Source organism: Anticarsia gemmatalis, chromosome 4 (genome assembly GCF_050436995.1).
Source record: "Anticarsia gemmatalis isolate Benzon Research Colony breed Stoneville strain chromosome 4, ilAntGemm2 primary, whole genome shotgun sequence".
NCBI lineage: Eukaryota > Metazoa > Arthropoda > Insecta > Lepidoptera > Erebidae > Anticarsia > Anticarsia gemmatalis.
The window spans coordinates 7,784,128-7,799,717 of NC_134748.1; the positions used below are offsets into that span (position 1 = coordinate 7,784,128).

A 15,590-nucleotide genomic window follows, 5' to 3' on the forward strand; every position below is an offset into this window, starting at 1 on the left:
TAAAATGTTACAAAAACGGGGAAAATTTTGACCCAATCTCTCTTATGTGACGCAAGCGAAGTTTGCGCGGGTCAGCTAATTAACACTATATAGTATTTTCATACAAGGTTATAACATGGGATCGAACGACCATGATTATTAACAGTCGGTAGTAAATCTTATCGCGTCTCTTCAACTAGTACTTGTATGTAAATGACCTTCTCGATCGCCCAGTACATAAATAAGTTATGTATACTATAACGAGGAATAAAACTGCCGTTACTTGTTTCAACTGTGCACATTAAATAAACGCCTAGTGTTGTTTACTACCATATAAATTATTGTATGTGTTTTACATGGATCAGTCTACAAGGCAGCTTATAGCTTCCTAATTGTCAGCTTTTAAGTATCTTTGATATTGATTATTTATTTCTTTTCAGAGTAAATAAGTACCTAATACCTTTTCATACATAATTTCTAATCTTAAATAAAAACCAAAGTATATTTAATTAATCATAACTTTATATCCAAAGTCTTATTCAACTTAAATAAACATAAGGATACTAGGGTTGTCGTTTCGGGAAAGAAGATCAACAATATTAATTACATCGAGAGTTCTACTGACCTGTAAGTTGAGTAGGTTGTTGCTGAAACTTATTGTGGATCTAACGACGGAGCACGCAAGAGCAAGAGTGGGTCGCTCTGTCGCCCTCTTTACGTTTTGACATACATACAATTCTGCCAACATTCATACAGATCAACAAAGTTACGTGCTCAAAACCTAGATCCTCACTGCGACACGGTTAGCTTTATCTGACACAATCGAATTCATTGCCTAGGGGCGTATATGTTGCTACGTAACACCTACATATATGTATACATAGCGAGCCATCAAATATGGATGAAAAAGAAACCAAAAGTTAAAATATGGATATACGCGAGCTTTTTGTTGAAACGTTCAAGAGACGGCTACTGACCCGTTTACGTAGGGTTGCCTACCAATTTGCGGTCAATTTACTTTTAAATCATTGTAATTGTTTCGTATTTAACATTAAATAAAAAAAATAAATTTAACCCATTAACGTCCCACTGCTGGGCAAGGGTCTCCTCCCGTAATGAGGGAGGGCTTAGGCCTTGAGTCCACCACGCTGGCCAAGTGCGGGTTGGGGACTTTGCATGCACTCAATAAATGTTTTAAACAAATTTTTAGGCATGCAAGGTTTCCTCACGATGTTTTCCTTCACCGTTGGAGCATGTGATAATTATTTTTAATACACACATAACTTCGAAAAGTCATATTTAACATTAAATACACAAATTTCCCTTTAATTACATATTTATGTATCATTCACCATGACTAACAATTAAATATAAGTACAACTATCTGGTAAATACGGTAGGTATTAATACCATGGAAAACAAAGCTGCGGTTGAACAAAGTCGTGGACAACATTTGCCTTCAGCGGCGATATTTTATGACCAAGTAAATTAGTCGCGCGACCCTGAATGATAAATACCAAGTCCCGTTAGCCGAGACAAAAGCGAGTCGTATGTAGTTCAGTTGTAGACTCATTTCCTGTGACACGTAAACAGACAATGCATATGGAAAGTGGTGAAGCTCACAAGAAAAATGCTTCATTTACATTGAATACTGGCCCTCCGACGTTTATAGGGCACGGTGGGCTACGACAGGAAACCACAGACTAAAAACATTATAAAAGTTTCACAATAATTTTACTTTTGTAATACGTAAATACCCGCAGCGCTAATGTTATACTAATTATTAATCTCGTTTAAAATTAACTGTTTGTGGTCTCTACGTCATATTAATGACGTAAAACGTACACAATTATCAATGTGTGTGATGTGTTGTTGATGCCAATTATTCCCTTTTGCGTAGAGTTGTTAATAAAGTGAAAGTGAGGATATGAAACAATAAATATATTTTTTGTTACATGCAAAATGCATGAAAATCGAATCAGATTTTATGCATGCAGTAAAGAACGAAGCGACAACTTTCCAATGCACCAAACACACATTGTTCAACGTTACTTACATCAATAAATCGATAACCTCAAGGTTCACTTGCTATGGTACTCTGTTCTTGGAAGCAATCAACTTTATTTTCATTTCGTAATTCTCAGAAAACGTTAGTCATTAATTAAAATCGTTTTATTATCTAATTTAATTAAATCTCGTCGTCTCGAAAGTGATGGCGATGGTTTTCATTCGTGATGATTCATTTTTGAAGCTCTACATGTGAAGTTCAATGGTGTCAATTGATGGGTGTTCCAGATAAATCGCTTGTAATCCGGGACGTGGACTATTTGTGAACCAAATTGTAATGTTTCAATATTCATTAGTTGGTAAGCGTGACTGATCGGACCACATTCCGCGTGCTTGTCTCAACTCACTTTACAAATATTTACTACTTGTACGCTTTATTTTAAAGTGGTTTAGAATGCACTTAACAAAACGATTGAACAAAAATATTTGCATAGTATTAGGTACATAACCTACTAAGCATGCGCAGTTATGAATGAAAAGAAAAATGCTTACTCTACATAGTTTCATTAATTGAGCTGTACTTTGATAATTATGTAGGTGCCTAATAACAAACAACACTGACCGTAACATTTATTTTTGTAGGTAATAAACATGCGTAAATAGTTCCGAGTTAGCATTGTTTATAAAAAGAATTGTAAAGTTAGCATATACGCGATTTCATATCCGTTTTGCGTCATTCAATTTTATTGAAATATTGAAAATCCGTGTTCCTGTCCTACTTGCCTTAATTGTTTTATAACTGCGGTTACGAGTCAATGACCTATGACATACTCAAATACAAAGTTTATTGTAATAGTGTTATTGTAAAATAAAATAAAGGTAATTAATCGTTATTTATAAACATCTTTGGAACTTCTATCTCTACATTGACTTTTAAGTAGATCGTCGTCTTGTTGGTGCTCTTCAGTTTGTTATTAAACGCTGTAATTAATAAATTATACATTACGGTCTTTATCTCTTCTATAGCCCATATTCTTTAGATGCATTTGCATTGTTGTTAGAGTACCGAGACCGCATAAGGTAAAAGCATCAAAATAAATAATAATAAAAGTGTTATAAGAGTAGCGCTCTATGCAATCATAGTTTCTAAACAATTTTCTGTAATAATAAATGCAATGGATTAATAGCGGCGCTCGAATATAATAGACAATGTCGTCGGCAAGGAAAGTGGGGCAGTGAGATGATGTTTAGCAGTCATCAGTCACACTGCAATCACAATGCAATTAGAAAGCGAATTGCACAAGTGCCTCGGCGGCGCTATCAGAAGAAAGCGCGTCCAACATAGGAAAGTTGAATCGACGATGGCTGGAGGGGGCGGCGGGCGCGGGGGGGTTAGATGCGCGCACGCAGCCACTAAAGTAGTACACTTTCGATCTCAACTCGCGTCGGTGAGAGTTGTGCGAAAATGAAAGTGGTGTTGTCATTATGGTCCACTTTCCACGCTGAGGTCAAGCACCTCACCAGTCCAGTTGTAAGCACGTTTCGAGTTAATTGTAGGACTGCACCGACTAGAACATATTTATGCGTTCCCTTTTACTGCACATTTCCTTGCTGCTTTCCTAGCAGCCGTAACCGTGCTAAGATACACTTTCGCACTTAATACATGATGAAATATCAATTGACGTCAATTACCGAGACCTTTTTGTCATTTACTACTGCTCACATTAATCTAGTTGTAGTATGATACTCTATACTCTATCTACTAGGAACCTAAGATCTAATACAAGTAGATTTATATGAAGTTTACATTTCTTACACTTCTTCGCTCGCTTTTAGATCGTCCTATTGTAGACAATACCACAGAATAATAAGTACTATACAATTTACTCCAGTATTGATTTCGGATAGTACTTTAACATACAGGTTACATAGGCACGATTATACGAGTATACGTAGTTGAGAAACACCCGTTTAGGTTCTGCAATCTTATGTGGGCACTTAATTAGATAACAATAGATTGGCAATATTTGTTTTGACAATAAATAGTACCACTTGTGTCGAAAATTTGACTGAAGTTACCAACAAAGGCAGTATTTTGAGAAAGAGCTCTTATGAGAAAACATCCTCCATAAGCATAGTTAATATGTAAAACTGTACATCAATTAAACTGGCTGCAGGTATATGTGTTAAAATACTATTCCTCTGTGAATATGATGAAAATAAACCAACTAGTTACTAGACTAATACACAAATGACTCTTACCTAATAGCTCATACAGAAAGAGAAAATGCAATACCTGTTAAGTGGAACAGCATTTCATAAAATGAATGGTAACAAGTCAAGACGGTATTCTTAGTCAGTGAAATTTTCTCATTACTGAAATGGATGTCATTTGGATGCATAGATCGCTGGTGATACCGGTGCAGCATGAATGTGGAACGAGGGTTGCGGAGGCAACGGGGGTGTGTGTCATGAGTGGGGGGTGAGAGGGGCGGGGTGCCGGTGTCGACGACCGCTGCTGACGTCAACGCGACCTGATGCTGCCCGGCTTCAGCTTAACCCGAACTCTGACCTCGTGCACTGATGTTTGCATATTTTACTTAAACGTGTATGCTCGCTGAAATGACTGCTGTCGCTTGTTCTCCGCTCCGTTGTTCAATTGTAACCCTTATCTCCATTTCCATAAGCTACAAAATCAATCACGGCTGGTGCACCTGGTAATATTCATTGTTCCCATAAAGCCTGCATTGGACATTTTAAAATCCGTGAATTAATCTTTTGTGTAAAGTTTGTATTGTATATTCACATTTACAAAGTTACAATATTTTGAGACCAAAATATATATTTACTGTAATATAGTATGAAGATTGAGAGATGTGGTGTTATTATACGAGAGTTATGGGGTTTTACATAGTAACCTGTAAATTAAAATATGAGTGACTAAAATACGAATGTGACTATTAGCACACTTCCACTTTCAATCAAAATAATGATGAAGCGTAATGTTTTCATTATTTTGAATGTTTTCGTTAAACTTGAAGTTGACCTAGATTCAGACAAAAGTCCTTGAGATTGGAAATAACATACTTATGTAGAATATTATTCACAATTTATATTTATAGTTCTAAAATAATATGAATAATTATAATAATTGTATGTGCGTAAAACCATATTTCGACTTTCTTTATCAAATGAACTGTGAAACAGTACGCCAAAGCAAATTTTGAAGAGAGCGCGGTGGCTTCAGCGGGGTGGGGCGCCTTCACGTTAAACGAAAGTTCTAGAACGTTTTTCGCGCGAAAAGTAAAGTTTGCGAATCGCGTCGCTCGTAGTACGCGAGTAAAATTAAACGGATTTGTATTCCACGGTATGTACTCTATGTAGTAATGATTGAAGGTGGCTTTACCCGTAAATCTAAATCACGTCCGTTCATTATTGGAAGTCGTAAAAACGTAATATTTACGGCGGCTGGTAATAATGCACGGTCAGAGCGGACTCCTACAATAATTGGTTGCCTTGGCCTATAAACTCGCCACTCTGCTCACGACTGATTCGCCAATTCTAGATTTAGGTTTTCAGTTCACTGGGTTGTGCTGTCGTTTCCGATCTACAACACACAAGAATTCAACAATTTTCTTATTGACCGAATTTCCTGTAATGTCTGTTTATTTGTCAAATTAACTAACTGTACGTGATGGCCCTGTGTGTAGAACATATTACACGATATCTGTAAAATTAATTAGATATCATTGAAATAATAAAGTGTACTTTCTGTCTGATGGATTCTATGTCTGTAATCTGTAGGTATACTCTTAGTTTAGTAACACAAGATAATTCCTTAGCATCTCGATTTCTTTGTTTTTACATCTGCAGGTGTTGCAGATGTATAAACCAAGGAAACCATAACACAAAAAATAAATAACTACCAACTTATATATTGAATATCTAAACTGTTATTAGCATAACACACGTTTCTTCGTTGCTGGTTTTGGCTTTCTGTATCGAAACGACTGATATAAAAATATGAAACTGGTGCAAGTACATGGTGATTTATGATAAATTAGGTATACTTCAAGCTGCATTTATATGTACATAAACAAAACATAGGGGCCTCATTCGGCCTGGCAATGATGGAATCCCGTGGAACCTTAAAGAGTTAGAGTTCGGCTAGTCGGTGTGGTGTAGTAAGGGTGTATGTTAGGGGCGGGCGGCGCGTAGCGGCGTCTACGAGCAGCCCACGGGCGGCGTAGCTCGGCCGCGGCGCGCGCCATTCGCGCTGACGCCGCCGCCGGTCGCACGCGCCCCTACCGCGCGGCTCATGCGTCTCCCGCCGCCCGTGCACCCGCACCCGCTCGACATGACTGTGACTGAGTGCCATCGCCACCACCTGGAGCCCAGTGACCCGGCCGAGCCACCCCGGGACGCGCCCCCCAATGACTCCGAAGTGCTCCTCGGCAGAGTCCTCGCAGGTGAGCCCTTCGCGATCAGCTGTTCCTGACATCTGACATCATATCACACACTCCATGCTCCATGTGCACTCCACCTGTTGTTTACAGTGATGTGAATGTGAACTGAACTCCTCAAGTTTATGTGTTTACCCATGTTATGTTTTGTTGAGTTTTTGTTTCATCACATTGATGATTTTAACAAGTTTCTATTATGCGAGCAATCCGTAACGCACTGTGCCGTAATATTGTTATTTTTTTAAAGTTCTTACTAGTATTAAATAATAATTAGTTAAGGATAAAAAGAATGTCCTTTTCACTTTCCTGCGTGGAGCAGTGATCGCAGAGCGCGCGGGTGTGAGCGCGGGGGGGCGCGGGGCGCGCGGCGCGACTCGCGGATCTAGGTCAAGCGGAGTTCGTTGCCCTCGGCCTTCCCGGCTATATTCGACGTCGCTAATCACCGCCGCCCCGCTCCCCGCGCGCTCTATCCTCGCTCCTACTGGCGTTATAATCACAGAGACGGACTTGGATTTTATTTACCATTTTCAATTTATTTACGTACTTGCCTACTTTGATTGTTTTTTTTTATATGTTATGATGTTATTATGTCATGATCATAATTTGATTAACTTTAGTATTTGCATATTCCAATCATACTTTATGTTATTACATATTAAGATTACTTCTAAATCAATTTGACTTATAAGAAATGACCTATATTCAAAGTAAACCGAGAAATAATTCACTTTTTAGAGAATTAATTTGAATTTAGCAAGGGGTAGTAACTATTAATTATTGCTTGGATAAATATCTGACACCCAAGTAATAAACATATTATTATGATTAGTCAATCAGTAGTGATTGCAATATTTGCAAAGACGAGCGAGTGAGTATCTGCGCTCGACATCATGGTCGAGTCGAGTTTCGCAAGTGGAGCCCATCGTTGAATGCCATTTTATTTTGGAGGCCGCGCGCACAGTCGGAGGGCTCGCGGTCAACGGCCCCGCGCGTTATCTAGGTCGCCTCAGAATAACCTAGCGCCGATACTCTAATAATAATCTACATGAAGCCTTGAAATACTGCTGTCCCACTCTCACTCACGACACCTCTATAGTCGCGAATAGCGACAATCCGTATTTCGTAAGACATGCTCTATTCCGTATGCGCAGCTGCTGACTAAAATGATCTGTCTCTTTTACTCATGACTGCAAACCTAGACAGTATAAGCAAGTGGAATATAAGTTTCTAGATTTCGTCTCATCTAAATAGGCATATAGAAGTTTACATAACACCTGACTTATGTTCTGGTTGTAAGTCTGCTATTTGCACTAAAAAGATTTTTGTAATTGTGCCAGATGCACTCAAGTCTTTATTTAAATATTCCCTAAATAATAACTAGTAAGTACTATTAAAAAGACCTAAACGTTCCAAATAAATCTCGATATAAATAATTATCAAAATATCGCTATATATAAAATTAATACAGAAATGTAGATATTCATGTTAGTGTGAAAACAATTAAAGTGTACAATGTTTGTAACACGTCATTATAAACGTAGTGTGACCGTAAAAATTGGATATTTTTATGAAGCATGAATTTTAAACAAATAATATAAATATGAAACAATGTGTTGTTGCGTGTGTTGTGCGGTGTGGCGGTGTGACGTACGCAGCACGCGGCGCGGGGAGCGGGGAGCGGGGCGCGGGGCGCGCGGGGAGCGGCCGCCGCGGACTCGGTATTGCGATCAAGGCCTCGAGTTCGTTCACCCGCCCGCAATTGGGTCACGCTCGACGCCCCGCGCCGCGCTCCCCACACACAAATAACTGTTTAAATCACACTAAATCCGTACCTGTAACGTCACACTAAGTATGTAGGTAACCTTAATTGTTTAATTTAAAATGTTAAACACAAATCTAATTGTATTTCGATCACTTGATCACACACTATCAGCGGTTTCCAGTTCTTGTTAATTAGGTGCAATTAAGTAAGTCAACAATCGTCGATAGACGTTATTAGAATGTAAAGGATAAATTGTTTGTTATGTAAAAAGTAATCGAATCGCATGCAGTGAATATAAATGAGGAGTTTTTGAAAGTTTATTGTAGGAAAGAGAGTGAGTTCGTTTAACTCTACACGTCTGACGGCATAAAGAAAGTCGTTATGCAAGTGCGCATAACTTTTGCATATCGAATACATAACTTTTAATACCTACAGTTTTAATTAATAGATACGTCATAGCCATTTCATTCAAAGATCTATCGATTGTTAACAAATACTGTATGTTTGTCTTTGTATGTAAGTACTTAATGCTTTTAAAAGTAAATAGGTAATCGAGTCTTAATGAAAGCAACTGGTTATTTTTAATACTGGAAATCTGTATAGCAAACAATTTTTTATAATAATATGAGTTTGCTAGGTAACAGCAACAATAGGAAATGTTCACTAACAATAACTTAAAAATATGTTCATCAACTTTACTGAAACTTTCATGGCAAAAGACTAAAGGAATATGTGAGGGTATCAGGGTACGCGAAGGTTGCGGTGGGGTGGCAGCAGTGAGCGGGGGGCGCGGGGGCGGCGGCGCGGGGCGAGGTATAGGCAGCTGCGAGAGGCTGCGGGTCGACGCCCGCGCCGCCCTGACCCCAATTTGATCTGCGCTCGCGTCATATCGCGCGGACCTCTCGTCCAGGCACACTCAGCGGAAAATACCCATCGTTTCAACATAACAGCTTTATGAAATGACTAACTAAAACGGTGCTTTCAATTTAAACGACGTTTTGCGAACACATTCATGTTGCAATTTTTCACAAAAGTATTGTGACGTACGTCCAAAAATAAAACATTTATTTCTATCACTTCGATAATCTCGATTACACATTTTGACAGATGTTTTGCTAGCAGATAAGATTTCTTTAATGATATTGAGTGTAGAAAAAAACAAAATACGTCAGTAGATATTATGACCTTAAAATATTTATAAAATGAGTACTGTCTGAGTAATAATAAAGCATGTATTGTATAAATCACGTCACATTTCGCTGGTAACCCGCTAACCCGTTGCTTACCGCTGTATGAACCTATACTTTGTGAATAGTGCCGAACATTGTGTTCATTACCTCATTTTTTTATTCGCGACCCGCTCATGTTCTTAAACATTGTCCGTAATTTCGACTAACTGATTTTTTTATACAAATACTGGGTCATGACTTAGTTTGATGATAACTTTTTACTCGCAACCAATAGTAATTGATAAATTGGATTAGCCGAGTTGAGTAGTTTGTTTGGTTAATTATGTTAGTAACTACCAAAAATAAGAATAGAAGTAATGCTGTAGCAATGCCGGTTTAAGTTTGCTCAATATGAGAGCTGTCTCACATTTTCGCGTGTATATTTGAAGCTCTATTTATCTTACCACTTAACTGAGTACAGAGAATGAGGGAACTACGCAAACAGTTACTTGTTGTTACATAACAATTCACGCCGAATAACAACATCCATCTGCAAAACCAACACCGCTTCGTTATCATGTAGCTGCAGACTCATAACCATGTTAAACCATCATCATATTGAAAACGTACATATAACTTTATACGAATGTGTGATATCTATCAATTGAATTATTTTACCTTGAGAAGCATACGTATGCACCTTGAATCTCCCACTCAATGAGTTTACATCAATGCTAATACGTCATCGTCATTTCAGTTTTTTATTTACAATCTAATCTGCTTATTTCGATTCTTGCTGAGCACTTTGTTCAATAATACCTGCGTTTCAGTAAAGTTGAATCGTTATAGGGATTACCTGTTGTCATTTGCCACAACCTGTAAGAATGAAGTCAAGAATACGCTGACGTTATATAGAAAAAAGAACGCGGTAAAAATGTGGGAACTCGTCCAAAACATTTAAAGCAGCCATTATTGTATGTCCAACTTCATGTTCAGCAATTTCTGGCAAGATGTGACGCGCAGCTGCAACAGAATTGCAAAGCTTTTATCTGTATCTTTAATGTTATTAAAACTACTTCGAAACAATGTTCATATTAAAATAAATTTGCATGTTCGGACACTCGAGAGCGGGTTAGCAATCGTTACGCTTACTCGTTGATGATTAAGTGTAGTGGGTCATACCATGAGTCAGTGGTGACCTAGATGTGGCAGGCTGTATCGACGGTAAGCGGGAGCCGCGGCCTACGTGCTCTAAATACTCTCAGAGTAGGTTAGGGAGCGAGGTCGTCGACCTCAGCCCTGCCTACCCCGCCGAACTTTCCGGGCCATCCGATTTGTGTGCCCTACTGTGGCGGAATCTGTTTGTGGTAACCTATTGTTTACCCAAACGAATAACACATAATATCGTTGAAATTGGATTACTGAGCTATCTAAACGTTTTCAGCACTAAGAGCTTAATCATTTACAAAGTAGATAATTATAATTGTAAATCACAGAGACCATCGACGATTACGTTTCTTTTTTAAAGTTAGTTAGGTTGTCATAAGTTGAAATGAAAATTCTGGTTAGACTAAATTAAATCACATAACTGTGCCAAAACGGTATCGTTTTTCACGCACTCGGTTGAACCGTCTTGTGTCAGGACATTTAACTGTGTGTATGTACTCTTTGTACACGCATACATACTCATGTATATACATTCAGCTGTTTCAATTGTGTAAGAAAATAATCTATTAAACGTAAAAAGAACCGTTAGACAGCCACACAATGCCAGTCCAATGCCAATGATCAGAGCTCGCTTTTGTTGTAACAGACTTAATTGACACGTATTTATTTTTTGGATTATCTTCAAAAATACTTCATAAAAACCTACATCTTGTATTTTTTAAACACCTTGTCTTTCAATGTCGTTCAATGAACCTAGGCGGTTTTATCATTCATTCTTATCTGATAGTTAAATTTATGAAACTACATTTTACAGTTCTTGTTTAATATCTTATGTATGAAAAAACTTTAATTACACTCGAAACCAGTCAGTGAAATACTGATATTATTGTTTACAACTCAATCTTAACAAAAAAACAAGGGGAAACGTTTGCACCGCCATCTAGCGTCGAGTAGATGGTTTAGAGCAGTTTAGATAGATGTCGCTAGCTTCCTGCACGATTTTACCAAAGAAAATACAAAACGTTATTATGTAGTAGAATCCGAATATTGTATGGATGGATAGTTTTATATGATTTCGTTTGAGTGTTATAATATTTTAAAAGTAGTAAATTCTACATAATCAGTATTATTTTTATATGACAACTAGATGTAAAATAAAACAACGCGAATAACCAAGAGTAGATATCAAGGATAGTGCTGTTTTTCGTAAAAACTACCTACCATTAATAATTAAAATTTTATGAAAATTTCCCAGGTTCACAGCGCTATATTTAATTTGGTCCATATCTTTTTCTGTTTCAGTGGTTTTAATTAAAGCGCAGATTTATGTGAGCTGGGTAACAGGGGATTAAGCTAGGAACTAAAAATAGGAGTCGCTAGTGTAGCTGTGTGGGCCGCGGTAGGGGTTGGAGGGTGGCGGGAGCTATGGCCGTGAACTCCGCCGACCCCTCTGCGCCCACGTTACACCGTTTCCTCGAGCAAATAAATACCTTTTGGCATTTAGATTACTTTCAAATTGTCCACCTTAGGTGAACTCAAATACCTACACATTCTTAAAATAACTTATTATTATGTAAATATTAAACAACTAGGGGTAAACGTACTTAATCTACTTTATGGGTCGTTTTCAAACCGGTCATTTTGTAGTCAGAAAACAGTTCTTAATGAAATTGACATAGACAAAAATGAGCTTCATTTTTAATCACCAATTATACCATACTGTTGTCAAGATATTTCTTAACGGTAATTAATTGTAACTGATAAATATGTACTGCAAAATATAGTGTCATTACATAATATGTAAAATGTTTAATTTTGGGATAAGTATAAAACCAATACAATTGATTTCACAACTTAATAATATTGTGGGTTCTGAACGTTACGGTGGGAGGGTGTACAAGGGGGTTGTCCATTGACGTCACGGGAGCGCATGCGCGGTGCTCGCCCACGCGTTCTTTCCGCCTTCGCCAGCCGCGCTTTCGCGCCAAAGCGTTGTCAGGCTCGCGCCGGTTATAACCTTACTTAACACTAACTTAGCTGATATTTTAAAAACGTAACTAACCTCGCTGATGTACAAACATCATGGAAGTTAATAGTGACAGGACATTGCTACAGCAGCAAATAGCAGGTGAGCATTTTTATTACTTAATACAATATTTTTGTGACCTTTTGAACTTGAAATTTATGTAAGCGGTCGTTGAACTTTGCTCTCTAGTTAGTAGGTACTCGGTGCTTTTCAGCGTCGAAGTTAATACGTTTTTATTCTTTATTAAACTTCGTAAATATTTAGTTTATGCGGAATGTGGAAATTATTCAATTACGTATAAGGAGTAGTAAATAAATATTTTTTTAATATATTTAAATAACTTTACGTTACAAATTTAAACATGCTTAATAGTTTGGTCCTAAATACATAGTAATTGGTAGTTACACGAGTGTTGATGCATTTAAAGTCAAATAGATAAGTAGTGAGCTACTAAAAACACAATCATTAATTTTACTTTGAACTCTGTACGTATTAGTCGAAAAGTCTATTTAGGAAGCGAACAAATGCTGAAACACATTGAGGCAGTAAACTCCAAGGTTTGAGGAAGCGTAAGATTTAGTTGAACATAGTTGGCCTAGAATGCTGACACGTCACGGTAATAAACTAGTATTTGATATGAAACTAGTCTGGAGAATTGTGGGCACTTGCGGATAAGAATAGCATGCGTGTGGACAGTGGGTGCATGTGGTGGTGCGTGGTGTGCCGGTGAGTCAGCCGCATCCAGACCGGAACAGTAGCAGCGTCATGGCACCCTGCGACGTCGACGGTCACCCCGCTTCATTGCACATTGCACACTGCACTTATGCATATTCCATTGTAATGCGTCGATATCCGTTCCACTTTTACGGTTATCTGCCGCCACCGCCACTTGCATGCGTAAAGTGCACTGTCACTTGTTTTGGCTTTAACTTTTCATATTTGGTAGAATATCCGGTGACGACAAATTGTGAGCTTTGTACCATTCCGGTCGGACTACATCACATTCTAGAAATACGATTATATTATAATTTAATTAGAGCCCTTTATAGTATAAACTCTTAGCAAATCTGCCATCCCATCGCACCATTACATTATCTCAAGCACAACAAGAGTTTGTTTTAAACTTAAAACGGTTTGAATACGATCCTTGCCTTAGTTTTGTTGTTATTTTCCTGTTGAGTAGTTGCAGTTTTGTTAAGAATGTTCCAACATACATCTGAGTATATTTAGTGCGTGTACATCAGGATTTCAATCTCCTTCAGGGGCTTTGAAAGTCTTCCTTTCAAGTAAACTTTTTATGTAAGAGAGACTCCTCGGCGCCCCATACAACTGCACATAGAAAAAAATAGGTGTGTGCCTTAGTGTGCGTCGAGTACGCGGCACTACGAGTATGTACTTAGAGAGTGCATCGCTCCCGGGCGCCGGTGTCGTCGCACTGCATATAGGCCAGTGCACGCGAATGCCCGGACCCCCCTCCGCCCCGCCGTCCCAGAGCGCCTCCCCCCGCCTTCCCCCCGGTGCACTTCGCGATTTTCCATTTCCATCGTGTAGCCCGTTCGCTAATTCCAGCGGTTGACTCGCCCGATGTCGTAACGCGGGGAAATTTCTCAGGCCTTTCTCCGAGCATGACTGCTGCAATGACGTCTTCCGGTAAAGGGCATTCACAGCTCACAAGTTTGACATCAATAAACTTGAAGTACCTATCGGCGTTACATAACAGTTTAGAATTTGGACCGTGTGCTTAATGAAATACAGGCGTACACCGTATGCATATTTGAAATTTGGTTTTAGACTAGAGATCTGTAAGGACATTTAGCAAAAGAAAGCATTAATAGAAACTTTAAACATCAGCCATTCCGAATTCTTGTTTAAAAAATAATCTAGACCTCTCACATTTATGAATCAGGCTCGTTCATAATTGAATGAAAATAACTTAATTCAAAGTGGTTTATGATCTTATCAATGACTTCGCATTCACGGCAGCTGTGATTGAATCACAATGTTTTCTTCCAAAAAACAAAATATGAGCTTAAATTGTTCCTTATTAATTGTGTCAAACGTTCTATTCGGCATGATATAATGCGGAAGGTTTATCGGTGCTGCGAGCCGCGCCTGTGTTCTGTCAAGTATGGGTTCAAAGCGCTCGGTAAGCGCACTCACAAGTCCACAACGTCGAACCGAAGTTCGTTTGTAGGCGAAGTTACGTCTGTTCGCTTCTGAGCTTCCGGATGTAGTTACAAGTTCCCGCGGTCGTTGCCCAGCCGATGCGTGCACGACTCCCCTATATCGGCTAACTGTGGCGCGAAAACTAAAAGCGTGTACTGCGACACACATGCATGTTATCGCTGCTATGTGTTGCAGTTTAGTATTCGCGGTTGCATATATTTGAACACGACCATACTCAATGAAAAACTGAACAGAAGATTACGTTATTGCGATACTTTACAGCTGTTACAGCTTTAAATGTATAGGTTGGAAATAAAGTAAATATTTTTGTAATTACCATTTTAATTATGACATAGTATGAAAAAGAGTTGTAACATAATATGGACATTGATACATCAATTTAAAATCATTTGATAAATGTATACTTACTTCCTTGAATTTAGTTCAGGTGAATAATTTCAGTGTTTGTACAGTGTTTACTTTGTGACTACATTAAACTTCACTAAAATCAAGAATAGTCAATTTTACTATTGGGTGAAAAAAAAATACCAACAATAAATAGTGCAACGTACAGAGTTCGAGTGACTCCTAAAATATTAATAACTAATATACAATGCAGATGGGATTGCGTGAACGCGGAAACGGTTAGTGCCGTTAGGTGTATAACTGTATGAGTCTAGCCTAGAACAATCCTGTGCGGGCTCGCCGATAGGATCGGGTGACATGTCCTGAATTCATGAACACACATCGATCCACTCATATTTTGGTTATAACTACTAACTGTTGTTTTATACACTTTTGCTGAGAACTGTACAATGCAACGTACACTGCATTCTTTCATTCATAATTAT

The 15,590-nt window shown here is 38.4% G+C and overlaps 1 protein-coding gene across 3 annotated transcripts in view; it reads left to right on the plus strand.

Annotated features, from left to right (window-relative positions):
• Positions 1-15,590, plus strand: part of Eip75B (Ecdysone-induced protein 75B) — an 89,435-nt gene that overhangs the window by 39,034 nt on the left and 34,811 nt on the right. Inside the window, exon 1 of one of the 3 annotated variants that reach the window (XM_076113518.1) lies at positions 6,250-6,455. The exons of 1 other annotated variant lie outside the window; for it this stretch is intronic. In XM_076113518.1, coding sequence (XP_075969633.1) covers positions 6,305-6,455 — 151 coding nt within the window. In that variant the 5' untranslated portion in view covers positions 6,250-6,304. Of the gene's footprint in view, positions 1-6,249; positions 6,456-12,614; positions 12,676-15,590 lie in introns of those variants that run through there. One more of the 3 variants, XM_076113520.1, reaches the window with a different exon arrangement.